The 18,979-nt window shown below is 42.4% G+C and overlaps 1 protein-coding gene across 1 annotated transcript in view; it reads left to right on the top strand.

Annotated features, from left to right (window-relative positions):
* The window catches only part of LOC124128139 (carbonic anhydrase 13-like), a 51,729-nt gene that overhangs the window by 17,529 nt on the left and 15,221 nt on the right, over positions 1–18,979 (top strand). The window contains exons 5-7 of the mRNA XM_048391862.1: positions 11,668–11,743; positions 16,396–16,506; positions 17,234–17,382. Of these exons, the coding sequence (XP_048247819.1) occupies positions 11,668–11,743; positions 16,396–16,506; positions 17,234–17,382 (336 nt within the window). The remainder of the gene's footprint in view (positions 1–11,667; positions 11,744–16,395; positions 16,507–17,233; positions 17,383–18,979) is intronic.

The raw sequence follows: 18,979 nt of genomic DNA, 5'->3' as shown, positions 1-18,979 counted from the left end.
CAGTCAAACACAGTAAATGACAATCGTAAACAGTTATAACTTTCTATAATGACAGTCATACACTGTTAGTACTATCTATAATGACAGTCATACACAGTTATAACTTTCTATAGTGACAGTCATACAGAGTTAATACTGTCTATAATGACAGTCATACACAGTTACTACTATCTATAATGACAGTCATACACAGTTATAACTATCTATAATGACAGTTACACAGTTAATACTAACTATAATGTCAATCATACACAGTTAATACTAACTATAATGAAAGTCAAACACAGTAAATGACAGTAAATGACAGTCATACAGACAGACACAGTTATAACAATCTAAAATGGCGGTCATATACAGTTATAACTATCTATGATGACGGTCACACACAGTTATAACTCTCTATAATGACAGTCACACACAGTAAATGACAGTCATACAGACAGACACAGTTATAACAATCTAAAATGGCGGTCATATACAGTTATAACTATCTATAATGACAGTCACACACAGTAAATGACAGTCATACACAGTTATAGTCACAGTCAGCCAGTCACAATCCAGACAAATTACACAAATATTAACCCCGCATAGTTCTTTCAGGCAGTCACCATCCAGACAAATTACACAAATATTAACCCCGCATAGTTCTTTCAGGCAGTCACCATCCAGTCAATTCCACCAATATCAACCTCTGCAATGTTCTATCAGTCAGTCAAAATCCAGCCAATTCGACAATATTAACCCCCGCATTGTTCTATCAGTCAGTCACAATCCAGACAAATTCCACCAATATCAAACCCCGCATATTCTTTCAGCCAGTCACCATCCAGCCAATTCCACCAATATCAACCTCTGCAATGTTGTATCACTCAGTCACAATCCAGCCAATTCAACCAATACTAACCTCTGCAATGTTGTATCACTCAGTCACAATCCAGCCAATTCCACCAATATCAACCTGTGCAATGTTCTTTCAGCCAGTCACCATCCAGCCAATTCCTTTATTATATACAACCTTCATTGTTCTACCAGCCAGTCACAATCCAGGCAATTCCGCCAATATAAACATCTGCAATGTTGTATCACTCAGTCACAATCCAGCCAATTCCACCAATATCAACCTCTGCAATGTTGTATCACTCAGTCACCATCCAGCCAATTCCACCAATATCAACCTCGGCAATGTTCTATCAGTCAGTCACAATCCAGCCAATTCCACCAATATCAAACCCTGCATATTCTTTCAGCCATTCACCATCTAGCCAATTCCACCAATATCAACCTCTGCAATGTTGTATCACTCAGTCACCATCCAGCCAATTCCACAAATATTAACCCCCGCATTGTTCTATCAGTCAGTCACAATCCAACCAATTCGACTAATATAAACCCCCGCATTGTTCTATCAGTCAGTCACAATCCAACCAATTCCACCAATATCAAACCCTGCATATTCTTTCAGCCATTCACCATCCAGCCAATATCACCAATATCAACCTCTGCAATGTTGTATCACTCAGTCACAATCCAGCCAATTCCACCAATATCAACCTCTGCAATGTTGTATCACTCAGTCACAATCCAGCCAATTCCACCAATATCAACCTCGGCAATGTTCTATCAGTCAGTCACAATCCAGCCAATTCCACCAATATCAAACCCTGCATATTCTTTCAGCCATTCACCATCTAGCCAATTCCACCAATATCAACCTCTGCAATGTTGTATCATTCAGTCACCATCCAGCCAATTCCACAAATATTAACCCCCGCATTGTTCTATCAGTCAGTCACAATCCAACCAATTCGACTAATATAAACCCCCGCATTGTTCTATCAGTCAGTCACAATCCAACCAATTCCACCAATATCAAACCCTGCATATTCTTTCAGCCAGTCACCATCCAGCCAATATCACCAATATCAACCTCTGCAATGTTGTATCACTCAGTCACAATCCAGCCAATTCCACCAATATCAACCTCTGCAATGTTGTATCACTCAGTCACAATCCAGCCAATTCCACCAATATCAACCTCTGCAATGTTCTATCAGTCAGTCACAATCCAGCCAATTCCACCAAAATCAAACCCTGCATATTCTTTCAGCCATTCACCATCTAGCCAATTCCACCAATATCAACCTCTCCAATGTTGTATCACTCAGTCACATTCCAGGGCAATTCCACCAATATCAACCTCTGCAATGTTGTATCAGTCAGTCACAATCCAGCCAATTCCACCAATATCAACCTCTGCAATGTTTTATCACTCAGTCACCATCCAGCCAATTCCACCAATATAAACCTCGGCAATATTCTATCAGTAAGTCACAATCCAGTCAATTCCACCAATATCAAACCCTACATATTCTTTCAGCCATTCACCATCTAGCCAATTCCACCAATATCAACCTCTGCAATGTTGTATCACTCAGTCACCATCCAGCCAATTCCACCAATATCAACCTCGGCAATGTTGTATCACTCAGTCACAATCCAGCCAATTCCACCAATATCAACCTCGGCAATGTTCTATCAGTCAGTCACAATCCAGCCAATTCCACCAATATCAAACCCTGCATATTCTTTCAGCCATTCACCATCTAGCCAATTCCACCAATATCAACCTCTGCAATGTTGTATCACTCAGTCACCATCCAGCCAATTCCACAAATATAAACCTCGGCAATGTTCAATCAGTCAGTCACAATCCAGCCAATTCCACCAATATCAACCTCTGCAATGTTTTATCACTCAGTCACAATCCAGCCAATTCCACCAACATAAACCTCTGCAATGTTCTATCAGTAAGTCACAATCCAGCCAATTCCACCAATATCAACCTCTGCAATGTTCTATCACTCAGTCACCATCCAGCCAATTCCACCAATATCAACCTCTGCAATGTTCTATCACTCAGTCACAATCCAGCCAATTCCACTAATATCAACCTCTGCAATGTTGTATCACTCAGTCACAATCCAGCCAATTCCACCAATATCAACCTCTGCAATGTTCTATCAGTAAGTCACAATCCAGTCAATTCCACCAATATCAAACCCTGCATATTCTTTCAGCCATTCACCATCTAGCCAATTCCACCAATATCAACCTCTGCAATGTTGTATCACTCAGTCACCATCCAGCCAATTCCACCAATATCAACCTCTGCAATGTTCTATCAGTCAGTCACAATCCAGCCAATTCCACCAATATCAAACCCTGCATATTCTTTCAGCCATTCACCATCTAGCCAATTCCACCAATATCAACCTCTGCAATGTTGTATCACTCAGTCACCATCCAGCCAATTCCACAAATATAAACCTCGGCAATGTTCAATCAGTCAGTCACAATCCAGCCAATTCCACCAATATCAACCTCTGCAATGTTTTATCACTCAGTCACAATCCAGCCAATTCCACCAACATAAACCTCGGCAATGTTCTATCAGTAAGTCACAATCCAGCCAATTCCACCAATATCAACCTCTGCAATGTTCTATCACTCAGTCACCATCCAGCCAATTCCACCAATATCAACCTCTGCAATGTTCTATCACTCAGTCACAATCCAGCCAATTCCACCAAGATCAACCTCTGCAATGTCGTATCACTCAGTCACAATCCAGCCAATTCCACCAATATCAACCTCTGCAATGTTCTATCAGTCAGTCACAATCCAGCCAATTCCACCAAAATCAAACCCTGCATATTCTTTCAGCCATTCACCATCTAGCCAATTCCACCAATATCAACCTCTCCAATGTTGTATCACTCAGTCACATTCCTGGGCAATTCCACCAATATCAACCTCTGCAATGTTGTATCAGTCAGTCACAATCCAGCCAATTCCACCAATATCAACCTCTGCAATGTTTTATCACTCAGTCACCATCCAGCCAATTCCACCAATATAAACCTCGGCAATATTCTATCAGTAAGTCACAATCCAGTCAATTCCACCAATATCAAACCCTGCATATTCTTTCAGCCATTCACCATCTAGCCAATTCCACCAATATCAACCTCTGCAATGTTGTATCACTCAGTCACAATCCAGCCAATTCCACCAATATCAACCTCTGCAATGTTGTATCACTCAGTCACAATCCAGCCAATTCCACCAATATCAACCTCTGGAATGTTCTATCAGTCAGTCACAATCCAGCCAATTCCACCAATATCAAACCCTGCATATTCTTTCAGCCATTCACCATCTAGCCAATTCCACCAATATCAACCTCTGCAATGTTGTATCATTCAGTCACCATCCAGCCAATTCCACAAATATAAACCTCGGCAATGTTCAATCAGTCAGTCACAATCCAGCCAATTCCGCCAATATCAACCTCTGCAATGTTTTATCACTCAGTCACAATCCAGCCAATTCCACCAACATAAACCTCGGCAATGTTCTATCAGTAAGTCACAATCCAGTCAATTCCACCAATATCAACCTCTGCAATGTTCTATCACTCAGTCACCATCCAGCCAATTCCACCAATATCAACCTCTGCAATGTTGTATCACTCAGTCACCATCCAGCCAATTCCACCAATATCAACCTCTGCAATGTTGTATCACTCAGTCACCATCCAGCCAATTCCACCAATATCAACCTCTGCAATGTTGTATCACTCAGTCACCATCCAGCCAATTCCACCAAATATTAACCCCCGCATTGTTCTATCAGTCAGTCACAATCCAACCAATTCCACTAATATAACACCCGCATTGTACTATAACTCAGTCACCATCCAGCCAATTCCACTAATATCAACCCCTGCAATGTTGTATCACTCAGTCACAATCCAGCCTATTCCACCAATACTAACCCCCGCATTGTTCTATCAGTCAGTCACAATCCAGCCAATTCCACCAATATTAACACCCGCATTGTACTGTCAGTCAGTCACCATCCAGCCAATTCCGCCAATATCAACCTCTGCAATGTTTTATCAGTCAGTCACAATCCAGCCAATTCCACCAATATCAACCCTTGCGTTATTCTTTCACCCAGTCAACATCCAGCCAATTCTTTTATTATATATCACCTGCATTTTTCTACGAGCCAGTCACAATCCAGCCAATCCCACCAACATAAACCCTTCCATTGTTCTATCAGCCAGTCCCAATCCAGGCAAATTCCACCATTATCAAACCCTGCATATTCTTTCAGCCAGTCACCATCCAGCCAATATCACCGATATCAACCTCTGCAATGTTCTATCACTCAGTCACAATCCAGCCAATTCCACCAATATCAACCTCTGCAATGTTCTTTCAGCCAGTCACAATCCAGCCAAGTCCACCAATAATAACCCCCGCATTGTTCTATTACTCAGTCACAATCCAGCCTATTCCACCAATACTAACCCCCGCATTGTTCTATCAGTCAGTCACAATCCAGCCAATTCCACCAATATTAACCCCCGCATTGTACTGTCAGTCAGTCACCATCCAGCCAATTCCGCCAATATCAACCTCTGCAATGTTTTATCAGTCAGTCACAATCCAGCCAATTCCACCAATATCAACCCTTGCGTTGTTCTATCAGTCAGTCACAATCCAGATAAATTCCACCAATATCAAACCCCGCATATTCTTTCAGCCAGTCACCATCCAGCCAATTCCACCAATATCAACCTCTGCAATGTTCTATCACTCAGTCACAATCCAGCCAATTCAACCAATACTAACCTCTGCAATGTTGTATCACTCAGTCACAATCCAGCCAATTCCACCAATATCAACCTCTGCAATGTTCTTTCAGCCAGTCACCATCCAGCCAATTCCTTTATTATATACAACCTTCATTGTTCTACCAGCCAGTCACAATCCAGGCAATTCCGCCAATATCAACATCTGCAATGTTCTATCACTCAGTCACCATCCAGCCAATTCCACCAATATCAACCTCGGCAATGTTCTATCAGTCAGTCACAATCCAGCCAATTCCACCAATATCAAACCCTACATATTCTTTCAGCCATTCACCATCTAGCCAATTCCACCAATATCAACCTCTGCAATGTTGTATCACTCAGTCACAATCCAGCCAATTCCACAAATATTAACCCCCGCATTGTTCTATCAGTCAGTCGCAATCCAACCAATTCGACTAATATCAAACCCTGCATATTCTTTCAGCCAGTCACAATCCAGCCAATTCCACCAATATCAACCTCTGCAATGTTGTATCACTCAGTCACATTCCAGGCAATTCCACCAATATCAACCTCTGCAATGTTGTATCAGTCAGTCACAATCCAGCCAATTCCACCAATATCAACCTCTGCAATGTTGTATCACTCAGTCACAATCCAGCCAATTCCACCAATATAAACCTCCGCAATGTTCTATCAGTAAGTCGCAATCCAGTCAATTCCACCAATATCAAACCCTGCATATTCTTTCAGCCATTCACCATCTAGCCAATTCCACCAATATCAACCTCTGCAATGTTGTATCACTCAGTCACCATCCAGCCAATTCCACCAATATCAACCTCTGCAATGTTGTTTCACTCAGTCACCATCTAGCCAATTCCACCAATATCAACCTCTGCAATGTTCTATCACTCAGTCACCATCCAGCCAATTCCACCAATATCAACCTCTGCAATGTTCTATCACTAAGTCACCATCCAGCCAATTCCACCAATATCAACCTCTGCAATGTTCTATCACTCAGTCACCATCTAGCCAATTCCACCAATATCAACCTCTGCAATGTTCTATCACTCAGTCACCATCCAGCCAATTCCACCAATATCAACCTCTGCAATGTTGTATCACTCAGTCAAAATCCAGCCAATTCCGCCAATATCAACCTCTGCAATGTTTTATCAGTCAGTCACCATCCAGCCAATTCCACCAATATCAACCTCTGCAATGTTTTATCAGTCAGTCACAATCCAGCCAATTCCACCAATATCAACCTCTGCAATGTTTTATCAGTCAGTCACAATCCAGCCAATTCCTCCAATATCAACCTCTGCAATGTTTTATCAGTCAGTCACAATCCAGCCAATTCCACCAATACTAACCCCCGCATTGTTCTATCACTCAGTCACCATCCAGCCAATTCCACCAATATCAACCTCTGCAATTTTCTATCACTCAGTCACAATCCAGCCAATTCCACCAAAACCAACCTCTGCAATGTTCTATCACTCAGTCACCATCCAGCCAATTCCACCAATATCAACCTCTGCAATGTTGTATCACTCAGTCACCATCCAGCCAATTCCACCAATATCAACCTCTGCAATGTTGTATCACTCAGTCACCATCCAGCCAATTCCACCAATATCAACCTCTGCAATGTTCTATTACTCAGTCACCATCTAGCCAATTCCACCAATATCAACCTCTGCAATGTTCTATTACTCAGTCACAATCCAGCCAATTCCACCAATACCAACCTCTGCAATGTTCTATTACTCAGTCACCATCTAGCCAATTCCACCAATATCAACCTCTGCAATGTTCTATTACTCAGTCACAATCCAGCCAATTCCACCAATACCAACCTCGGCAATGTTCTATTACTCAGTCACCATCTAGCCAATTCCACCAATACCAACCTCTGCAATGTTCTATTACTCAGTCACCATCCAGCCAATTCCACCAATATGAACCTCTGCAATGTTGTATCACTCAGTCACCATCCAGCCAATTCCACTAATATAACACCCGCATTGTACTGTCAGTCAGTCACCATCCAGCCAATTCCACCAATATCAACCTCTGCAATGTTTTATCAGTCAGTCACAATCCAGCCAATTCCGCCAATATCAACCTCTGCAATGTTTTATCAGTCAGTCACAATCCAGCCAATTCCACCAATATCAACCTCTGCAATGTTTTATCAGTCAGTCACAATCCAGCCAATTCCACCAATATCAACCCTTGCGTTGTTCTTTCACCCAGTCAACATCCAGCCAATTCCTTTATTATATATCACCTGCATTTTTCTACGAGCCAGTCACAATCCAGCCAATCCCACCAACATAAACCATTGCATTGTTCTATCAGCCAGTCCCAATCCAGGCAAATTCCACCAATATCAAACCCTGCATATTCTTTCAGCCAGTCACCATCCAGCCAATATCACCAATATCAACCTCTGCAATGTTCTATCACTCAGTCACAATCCAGCCAATTCCACCAATATCAACCTCTGCAATGTTCTTTCAGCCAGTCACAATCCAGCCAAGTCCACCAATATTAACCCCCGCATTGTTCTATCCCTCAGTCACAATCCAGCCTATTCCACCAATACTAACCCCCGCATTGTTCTATCAGTCAGTCACAAGCCAGCCAATTCCACCAATATTAACCCCGCATTGTTCTATCACTCAGTCACAATCCAGCCTATTCCACTAATATCAACCCTTGCGTTGTTCTATCAGTGAGTTCCAGTCCAGCCAAATTCGACCAATATCAAACCCTGCATTGTTCTAGTCAGTCAGTCAGTAAGTCACAGTCCAGGTAAATTCAACCAATATCATCCCCTGCAATGTTCTATCATCCAGTCACAATCCAGCCAATTCCACTAATATCAACCTCTGCAATGTTCTTTCAGCCTGTCACCATCCAGCCAATTCCTTTATTATATATCACCTGCATTGTTCTACCAGCCAAATTTAACCAATATCAACCCCTGCAATGTTCTATCAGCTAGTCACAAGCCAGCCAATTCCACTAATATCAACCCCTGCAATGTTCTATCAGCTAGTCACAAGCCAGCCAATTCCACTAATATCAACCCCTGCAATGTTCTATCAGCTAGTCACAAGCCAGCCAATTCCACTAATATCAACCCCTGCAATGTTCTATCAGCTAGTCACAAGCCAGCCAATTTCACTAATATCAACCCCTGCAATGTTCTATCAGCTAGTCACAAGCCAGCCAATTCCACTAATATCAACCCCTGCAATGTTCTATCAGCTAGTCACAAGCCAGCCAATTCCACTAATATCAACCCCTGCAATGTTCTATCAGCTAGTCACAAGCCAGCCAATTCCACTAATATCAACCCCTGCAATGTTCTATCAGCTAGTCACAAGCCAGCCAATTCCACTAATATCAACCCCTGCAATGTTCTATCAGCTAGTCACAAGCCAGCCAATTTCACTAATATCAACCCCTGCAATGTTCTATCAGCTAGTCACAAGCCAGCCAATTCCACTAATATCAACCCCTGCAATGTTCTATCAGCTAGTCACAAGCCAGCCAATTCCGCTAATATCAACCCCTGCAATGTTCTATCAGCTAGTCACAAGCCAGCCAATTCCGCTAATATCAACCCCTGCAATGTTCTATCAGCTAGTCACAAGCCAGCCAATTCCACTAATATCAACCCCTGCAATGTTCTATCAGCTAGTCACAAGCCAGCCAATTCCACTAATATCAACCCCTGCATTTAACAAGAGTCAAGTTATTTATTCATACCATTGGCAAACTGAGACTCCATTGACCCAAAACTCAATATATTTACAAGGTATACGTGTTTCTTCTTACAATGCATGATATATATACAGTGCATCTCCCATGTAATAGCAAACTCGTGAATACTTCTGGTATCTGACTCGCCTTTGCTCTAAAGCTGATATTACACATGAGTTTGTTTTATATATCACTTGCTGTTTAGAACTTTTTAAAATCCCACTGTCTTGTGTGTAAATAGGCGTCTGCGCGATCCACACCAAACTCCAATTGAGTTTAACAGAAGAATACTTCAACCACATCGTATTAACTGAATGTCACTCAGGGGTCCGTTCTACAAAACTCTGGTAGCGCTGAGGTTATCGTGACTCCCATACTTTACAGAGACTTACGATCGCGTCCACCATTTCTAGTTTTGTCCCTTATTGCTCGGGTCATATATAAAAAAAGAGAAAATTGGGGGTAAGACATTTAGGCAAGAAGTAGGTATTCCGCACCCCTTCTTGCTCATCTGTTTCTTTAATCCTATGAATCGGAATTTCTGCTCGGAATTGCAAAGTCAAAACAAGGGAATTTGGCCAAGAAGCTTAACTTCCGCTTCAGGTGTATCGATAGTCAGATATCGTTCAATAACTGATTTATCTCCCTGAACAAGGAAAACAAGAGGCCTGTGAAACTGCCTCAACTGTTTCATGTTTAGATCTGTGCGTTACGATTTTGTGTTGAAAGGGCTTTGTCGCTCTGTTACTATGCCACAGACACGTCACGGTTTGCACTCTAATGTCTCTGTTACCGACACGTGACGGTTTAATGTCCCTGTTATAGAACGTCACGGTTTAATGTCCCTGTTACAGACACGTCATTGTTTAATGTCCCTGTTACAGACTCGTCATGGTTTAATGTCCCTGTTACGGACACGTCACGGTTTGCACTCTAATGTCTCTGTTACCGACAAGTGACGGTTTAATGTCCCTGTTATAGAACGTCACGGTTTAATGTCCCTGTTACAGAACGTCACGGTTTAATGTCCCTCTTACAGACACGTCACGGTTAAATGTCCGTGTTACAGACACGTCACGGTTTAATGTCCCTGTTACAGAACGTCACGGTTTAATGTCCCTGTTACAGAACGTCACGGTTTAATGTCCCTGTTACAGAACGTCACAGTTAAATGTCCCTGTTACAGACACGTCATGGTTTGCACTCTAATGTCCCTGTTACAGAACGTCACGGTTTAATGTCCCTGTTACAGACACGTCATTGTTTAATGTCCCTGTTACAGACTCGTCATGGTTTAATGTCCGTGTTACAGACACGTCACGGTTTAATGTCCCTGTTACAGACACGTCATGGTTTGCACTCTAATGTCCCTGTTACAGAACGTCACGGTTTAATGTCCCTGTTACAGACACGTCATTGTTTAATGTCCCTGTTACAGACACGTCATAGTTAAATGTCCGTGTTACAGACACGTCACGGTTTAATGTCCCTGTTACAGACACGTTATGGTTTGCACTCTAATGTCCCTGTTACAGAACGTCACGGTTTAATGTCCCTGTTACAGACACGTCATTGTTTAATGTCCCTGTTACAGACTCGTCATGGTTTAATGTCCCTGTTACAGGCACGTCCCGGTTTGCACTCTAATGTCTCTGTTACCGACAAGTGACGGTTTAATGTCCCTGTTATAGAACGTCACGGTTTAATGTCCCTGTTACAGACACGTCATAGTTTAATGTCCATGTTACAGACACGTCACGGTTTAATGTCCCTGTTACAGACACGTCATGGTTTGCACTCTAATGTCCCTGTTACAGAACGTCACGGTTTAATGTCCCTCTTACAGACACGTCACGGTTAAATGTCCCTGTTACAGACACGTCACGGTTTAATGTCCCTGTTACAGAACGTCACGGTTAAATGTCCCTGTTACACACACGTCATGGTTTGCACTCTAATGTCCCTGTTACAGAACGTCACGGTTTAATGTCCCTGTTACAGACACGTCACGGTCTTCATTCTCTGTTGCAGACACGTCAGGGTCTAATTTCTCTGTTACAGACATGTCACGGTTTAATGTCCCTGTAACAGACACGTCAAGGTTTAATGTCCCTGTTACAGAACGTCACGGTTTAATGTCCCTGTTACAGACACGTCACGGTCTTCATTCTCTGTTGCAGACACGTCACGGTCTAATTTCTCTGTTACAGACACGTCAAGGACAATACAGCCCTCAACTAGACGCCATACTGGATTGGCTGGTTAACATCCAAGATTATAACGGAAGTGAGGATACAATCTGTCATATTGTGTCACAACGCCTACACTATGGTGGAATCTGTCAAGACTGGGCTCCTGTCAGTACCGGACCACATTTGCGATGTTGCCGCTTTTAGATGCGACAGGATCTGCTGACAGTGGGCTCGATTCTCAGATTCTTCCCACATCATTGTTCACGCGTTGCATCAACTTTAACAACATGCGTCTCTTTATGTGCCCCACACTGAACTGACATGACATGATATATCTGACACACCATGATATAACTGCACACCGTGATATATCTGACATGCCATGATATAACTGACACACCATGATATAACTGCACACCGTGATATAACTGACACACCGTGATATAACTGCACATCGTGATATAACTGAAATACCATGATAAAACAGCACACCGTGATATAACTAACATGCCATGATAAAACTGCACACCTTTATATAACTGACACACCGTGATATAACTGCACATCGTGATATAACTGACATACCATGATAAAACTGCACACCGTGATATAACTAACATGCCATGATAAAACTGCACACCTTGATATAACTGACACACCATGATATAATTGCACATCGTGATATAACTGAAATACCATGATAAAACTGCACACAGTGATATAACTCAGATGCCGTGAAAAAACTGCACACCGTGATGTAACTGACATGCCATGATAAAACCTGTACACCATGATATAAGTGACATGCCATGATAAAACTGCACACTTTGATATAACTGACATGCCATGATAAAACTGCACACCATGATATAACTGACACGCCTTGATAAAACTGCACACTGTGATTTAACTAACATGCCGTCATAATACTGCACACCACGATATAACTGACATGCCATGATAAAACTGCACACCATTATATAACTAACATGCCGTGATAAAACTGCACACCATTATATAACTTATATGCCGTTACAAAACTGCACACAGTGATATAACTGACATGCCATGATAAAACTGGATATCATGATATAACTGACATGCCATGATAAAACTGCACACCATGATATAACTGACATGCCGTGAAAAAGACTGCACAGTGTGATATAAATGACAAGCCGTAATAAAATTGCACACCAGGATCTAACTGACATGCCGTGATAAAAGTAACACACCGTGATATAAATGACATACCGAGATATAACTGACCTACCGATACATAACTGACATACCGAGATATAACTGACATACTGATCAGATATAACTGACATACCGAGATATAACTGACATACTGAGATATAACTGTCCTACCGAGATAGAACTGAAACACCATGATATAACTGACATGCCGTGATAAAAGTAACACACCATGATATAAATGACATACCGAGATATAACTGACATACCGATATATAACTGACATACCGAGATATAACTGACATACTGAGATATAACTGACATACCAAGATAGAACTGACCTACCGAGATAGAACTGAAACACCATGATATAGCTGACATACCGAGTTATAACTGACATGCCGTGATATAACTAACATACCGAAGTATAACTGACCTACCGAGATATAACTGACATACCAAGATATAACTGATAATACTGTGATATAACTGATATGCCGTGATATAACTGACATACCATGATATAACTGACATACCAAGATATAATTGACATACCAATTTATTACTGACCTACCGAGATATAGCTGACACACCATGATATAGCTGACATACCGAGATATAACTGATAATACTGTGATATAACTGATATGCCGTGATATAACTGACATACCGAGATATAACTGATAATACTGTGATATAACTGACATACCGTGATATAACTGACATGCCGTGAAAAAACTGCACAGTGATATAACTGACATACCATGATATAACTGACATGCCATAATAAAACTGCACAACATGATATAACTGACATACCATGACAAAACTGCACACCGTGATATAACTGACCTGCCGTGATAAAACTGACATACCATGATATAACTGACATGCCATGATAAAACTGCACACCACAATATAACTGACATACCATGATATAACTGACATGTTATGATAAAATTGCACACCATAATATAACTGACATGCCATGATAAAACTGCACAACATGATATAACTGACATGCCATGATAAAACTGCACACCATGATATAACTGACATGCCATGATAAAACTGCACACTTTGATATAACTGCCATGCCGTGAAAAAACTGCACAACATGATATAACTGACATGCCATGATAAAACTGCACACCATAATATAACTGACATGCCATGATAAAACTGCACAACATGATATAACTGACATGCCATGATAAAACAGCACACCATGATATAACTGCCATGCCGTGAAAAAACAGTACACTGTGATATAACTGACAAGCCGTGATAAAATTGCACACCAGGATATAACTGACGTGCCGTGATATAAGTAACACAACGTGATATAAATGACATACCGAGTAATAACTGACCTACCGAGATATAACTGACATACCGAGATATAACTGACATACTGAGATATAACTGATAATACTGTGATATAACTGATATGCCGTGATATAACTGACATACCATGATATAACTGACATGCCGTGATATAAGTAACACACTGTGATATAAATGACATACCAATATATAACTGACCTGCCGAGATATAACTGACACACCATGATATAGCTGACATACCGAGATATAACTGATAATACTGTGATATAACTGATATGCCATGATATAACTAACATACCGAGATATAACTGACATGTATGAGTCATATGTGAGTCAGTATATGTGAGCTACAAAGTGGCGATCCATATAGATGAGCCATAAATTGGCGATCCATGTAGATGAGTGGTGTGGTGAGGATCCATACAGATGAGCGGTGTAGTGAGGATCCATTTAGACGAGTGGTGTAGTGAGGATCCATTTAGATGAGCGGTGTAGTAAGGATCCATTTAGATGAGCAGTGTAGTGAGGATCCATTTGGATGAGCGGTGTAGTGAGGATCCATTTAGATGAGCGGTGTAGTGAGGATCCATATAGATGAGCGGTGTAGTGAGGATCCATTTAGATGAGCGGTGTAGTGAGGATCCATACATATGAGCGTTGTAGTGAGGATCCATGCAGATGCGTGGTGTATGAGGATCCATACAGATGAGCGGTGTAGTGAGGATCCATACATATGAGCGGTGTAGTGAGGATCCATGCAGATGTGTGGTGTATGAGGATCCATACAGATGAGCGGTGTAGTGAGGATCCATACATATGAGCGGTGTAGTGAGGATCCATATAGATGAGCTATGAAGTGGTAATCTATATAGATGAGCAGTGTAGTGAGGGTCCATACATATGAGCGGTGTAGTGAGGATCCACATAGATGAGCGGTGTAGTGAGGATCCATATATATGAGCTCTGTATTGAGGATCCATATACATGAGCGGTGTAGTGAGGATCCATATATATGAGCGATGTAGTGAGGGTCCATATAGATGAGCGGTGTATTGAGGATCCATATACATGAGCGATGTAGTGAGGATCCATATATATGAGCTCTGTATTGAGGATCCATATACATGAGCGATGTAGTGAGGATCCATATAGATGAGCGATGTAGTGAGGGTCCATATAGATGAGCGGTGTAGTGAGGATCCATATAGATGAGCGGTGTAGTGAGGATCCATATAGATGAGCGATGTAGTGAGGATCCATATAGATGAGCGGTGTAGTGAGGATCCATATAGATAAGTGATGTAGTGAGGATCCATATAGATGAGCGATGTAGTGAGGATCCATATAGATGAGCGGTGTAGTGAGGATCCATATAGATGAGCGGTGTAGTGAGGATCCATATACATGAGCGGTGTAGTGAGGATCCATATAGATGAGCTATGAAGTGGCGATCCATATAGATGAGCGGTGTAGTGAGGATCCATATAGATGAGCTGTGTAGTGAGGATCCATATAGATGACCGGTGTAGTGAGGATCCATATAGATGAGCTATGAAGTGGCGATCCATATAGATGAGCGGTGTAGTGAGGATCCATACATATGAGCGGTGTAGTGAGGGTCCATATAGATGAGCGGTGTAGTGAGGATCCATATAGATGAGCAGTGTAGTGAGGGTCCATATAGAAGAGCGGTGTAGTGAGGATCCATATAGATGAGCAGTGTAGTGAGGATCCATATAGATGAGCTATGAAGTGGCGATCCATATAGATGAGCAGTGTAGTGAGGATCCATATAGATGAGCGGTGTACTGAGGGTCCATATAGATGAGCAGTGTAGTGAGGATCCATATAGATGAGCGGTGTAGTGAGGATCCATATAGATGAGCTATGAAGTGGCAATCCATATAGATGAGCGGTGTAGTGAGGGTCCATATAGATGAGCGGTGTAGTGAGGATCCATACATATGAGCGTTGTAGTGAGGATCCATATAGATGAGCGGTGTAGTGAGGATCCATATAAAAGAGCGGTGAAGTGAGGATCCATATAGATGCGCGGTGTAGTGAGGATCCGTACAGATGGGCTGTATATTAACCGGGAGATGTGTGGAGACGAGATGCATAGTGGGGATCCGTATATATAGAGATATAATAGATGAACTATGTTATGAGGATCACTGTTCTTGAGCCACATGTCTGTTGCAGGTGATGTGTGTACGGAAGAACTGTGTACAGGAGCCATGGCGAGCCGGATGATGAGCAGAATGGCAGCTCGGAATGCTTGTCCACACTGGAGGTCTGGGTTTGGCAGTTGCGGTGAGTCGCGATCCACACTTCGTGTACGGCATATGTTGTGTTTGTTTTCGTCAACAATCCCCAACAACATAGAAAAGAACAGTGGGATTTGTGATATTATCAAAATGTTTTTTACAAAATTTATTAATTGAGATCTAATTACTAGTTGTTAGAAACAATTTAATCCAAAAGTAAGTTAAGTCAGTGTTTATTTAGGTATTAGTTGATCTCTTCAGCTTGAATTTATCTGCCATCACTGTATACTTCCTGACACAGTGAGGGTTTACAAGGAGTCACTGTATGGTGTGAAATGGGGGACTTTAATGCAACAATTATCACTAAAAATTGCTTTTACTCTTACATTGGTCAATCTGACTTAAGCGTTCTTCACAGTCATGGTAGAATAAAAGTTATCCCACGACTGTTTTGGGGGATGGTAAATATCCAATATTAGGAAATTACATTTGATATTTTGAATCCTGCAATTCCATTGGTTGATCCGTACCACGTGACGAAACAATACTTTTCAATGTAGACTCCAAATCATGTGACTGACATTGATCTCAAATATTGACTCGTCACATCATCAATATTGAACGTCACGTGATGAATATTGACTCGTCTGCACGAAAACATGAAGGCGTCTGGCATAATAACATTTTAACTTAATGCACGTAGCATGAATGACGGGGTAATATTATTAATTCATAAAAGTGAATCACTCAGAAAGTTACTGAATTCATTTCAGGTGGCTCAAACGTGACCTTTAACCCAGACCAATTACTTCCCTCATCACGTGACTTTTACTACTTATACGGTTCTCTGACAACGCCCACTTTGTCTGAGAGCGTCCTGTGGCAGGTGATGATGCAGCCGTTGAGGATAACCCGGAGACAGGTGAGTACAGGTGTAACGTTGAGGATAACCCGGAGACAGGTGAGTACAGGTGTAACGTTGAGGATAACCCGGAGACAGGTGAGTACAGGTGTAACGTTGAGGATAACCCGGAGACAGGTGAGTACAGGTGTAACGTTGAGGATAACCCGGAGAAAGGTGAGCACAGGGGTTGAGGATAACCAGGAGACAGGTGAGCACAGGAGTTGAAGATAACCCGGAGAAAGGTGAGTACAGGGGTTGAGGATAACCCGGAGAAAGGTGAGTACAGGGGTTGAGGATAACCCGGAGAAAGGTGAGCACAGGGGTTGAGGATAACCAGGAGACAGGTGAGCACAGGAGTTGAAGATGACCCGGAGAAAGGTGAATACAGGGGTAACGTTGATGATAATCCGGAGAAAGGTGAGCACAGGGGTTGAGGATAACCAGGAGACAGGTGAGCACAGGAGTTGAAGATAACCCGGAGAAAGGTGAATACAGGGGTTGAGGATAACCCGGAGAAAGGTGAATACAGGTGTAACGTTGAGGATAACCCGGAGAAAGGTGAGTACAGGGGATGAGGATAACCCGGAGAAAGGTGAGTACAGGGGATGAGGATAACCAGGAGAAAGGTGAGTAGAGAGGTTGAGGATAACCCGGAGAAAGGTGAATACAGGGGTAACGTTGATGATAATCCGGAGAAAGGTGAGTACAGGGGATGAGGATAACCCGGAGAAAGGTGAGAACAGGGGTTGAGAATAACCCGCAGAAAGGTGAATACATGGGTAACGATGAGGATAATCCGGAGACAGGTGAGTACAGGGGTTCAGGATAACCCGGAGACAGGTGAATACAGGGGTTGAGCATAACCTGGAGAAAGGTGAATACAGGTGTAACGTTGAGGATTACCCGGAGACAGGTGAGTACAGGTGTAACATTGGGGATTATCCGGAGAAAGGTGAGTACAGGGGTAACGTTGAGGATAACCCGAAGACAGGTGAGTAAAGGTGTAACGTTGAGGATAAACTGGAGACAGGTGAGTACAGGTGTAACGTTGAGCATTACCTGGAGACAGGCAAGTACAGGTTTAACGTAGAGGATTACACGGAGATAGGTGTGTACAGGTGATGAGGATAACCCGGAGAAAGGTGAGTACAGGGGTTGAGGATAACCCGGAGATAGGTGTGTACAGGTGATGAGGATAACCCGGAGAAAGGTGAGTAGAGAGGTTGAGGATAACCCAGAGACAGTTGAGTACAGGGGATGAAGATAACCCGGAGAAAGGTGAGTACAAGGGTTGAGGATAACCCTGTGACAGGTGAGTAGAGAGGTTGAGGGTAACCCGGAGACAGGTGAGTACAGGGGATGAGGATAACCCGGAGACAGGTGAGCACAGGGGATGAGGATAACCCGGAGACAGGTGAAAACAGGGGATGAGGATAACCCGGAGACAGGTGAGTACAGGGGTTGAGGATAACCCGGAGACAGGTGAGAACAGGGGATGAGGATAACCCTGAAACAGGTGAATACAGGGGATGAGGATAATGCGGAGACAGGTGAGTACAGGGGTTGAGGATAACCCGGAGAAAGGTGAGTGCAGGGGTTGAGGATAACCGGGAGA

This window comes from Haliotis rufescens, unplaced genomic scaffold, assembly GCF_023055435.1.
Source record: "Haliotis rufescens isolate VD_foot unplaced genomic scaffold, xgHalRufe1.0.p SCAF_10, whole genome shotgun sequence".
In the NCBI taxonomy this organism is placed as follows: Eukaryota; Metazoa; Mollusca; class Gastropoda; order Lepetellida; family Haliotidae; genus Haliotis; species Haliotis rufescens.
This window is presented reverse-complemented; position numbering and strand designations above follow the sequence as displayed.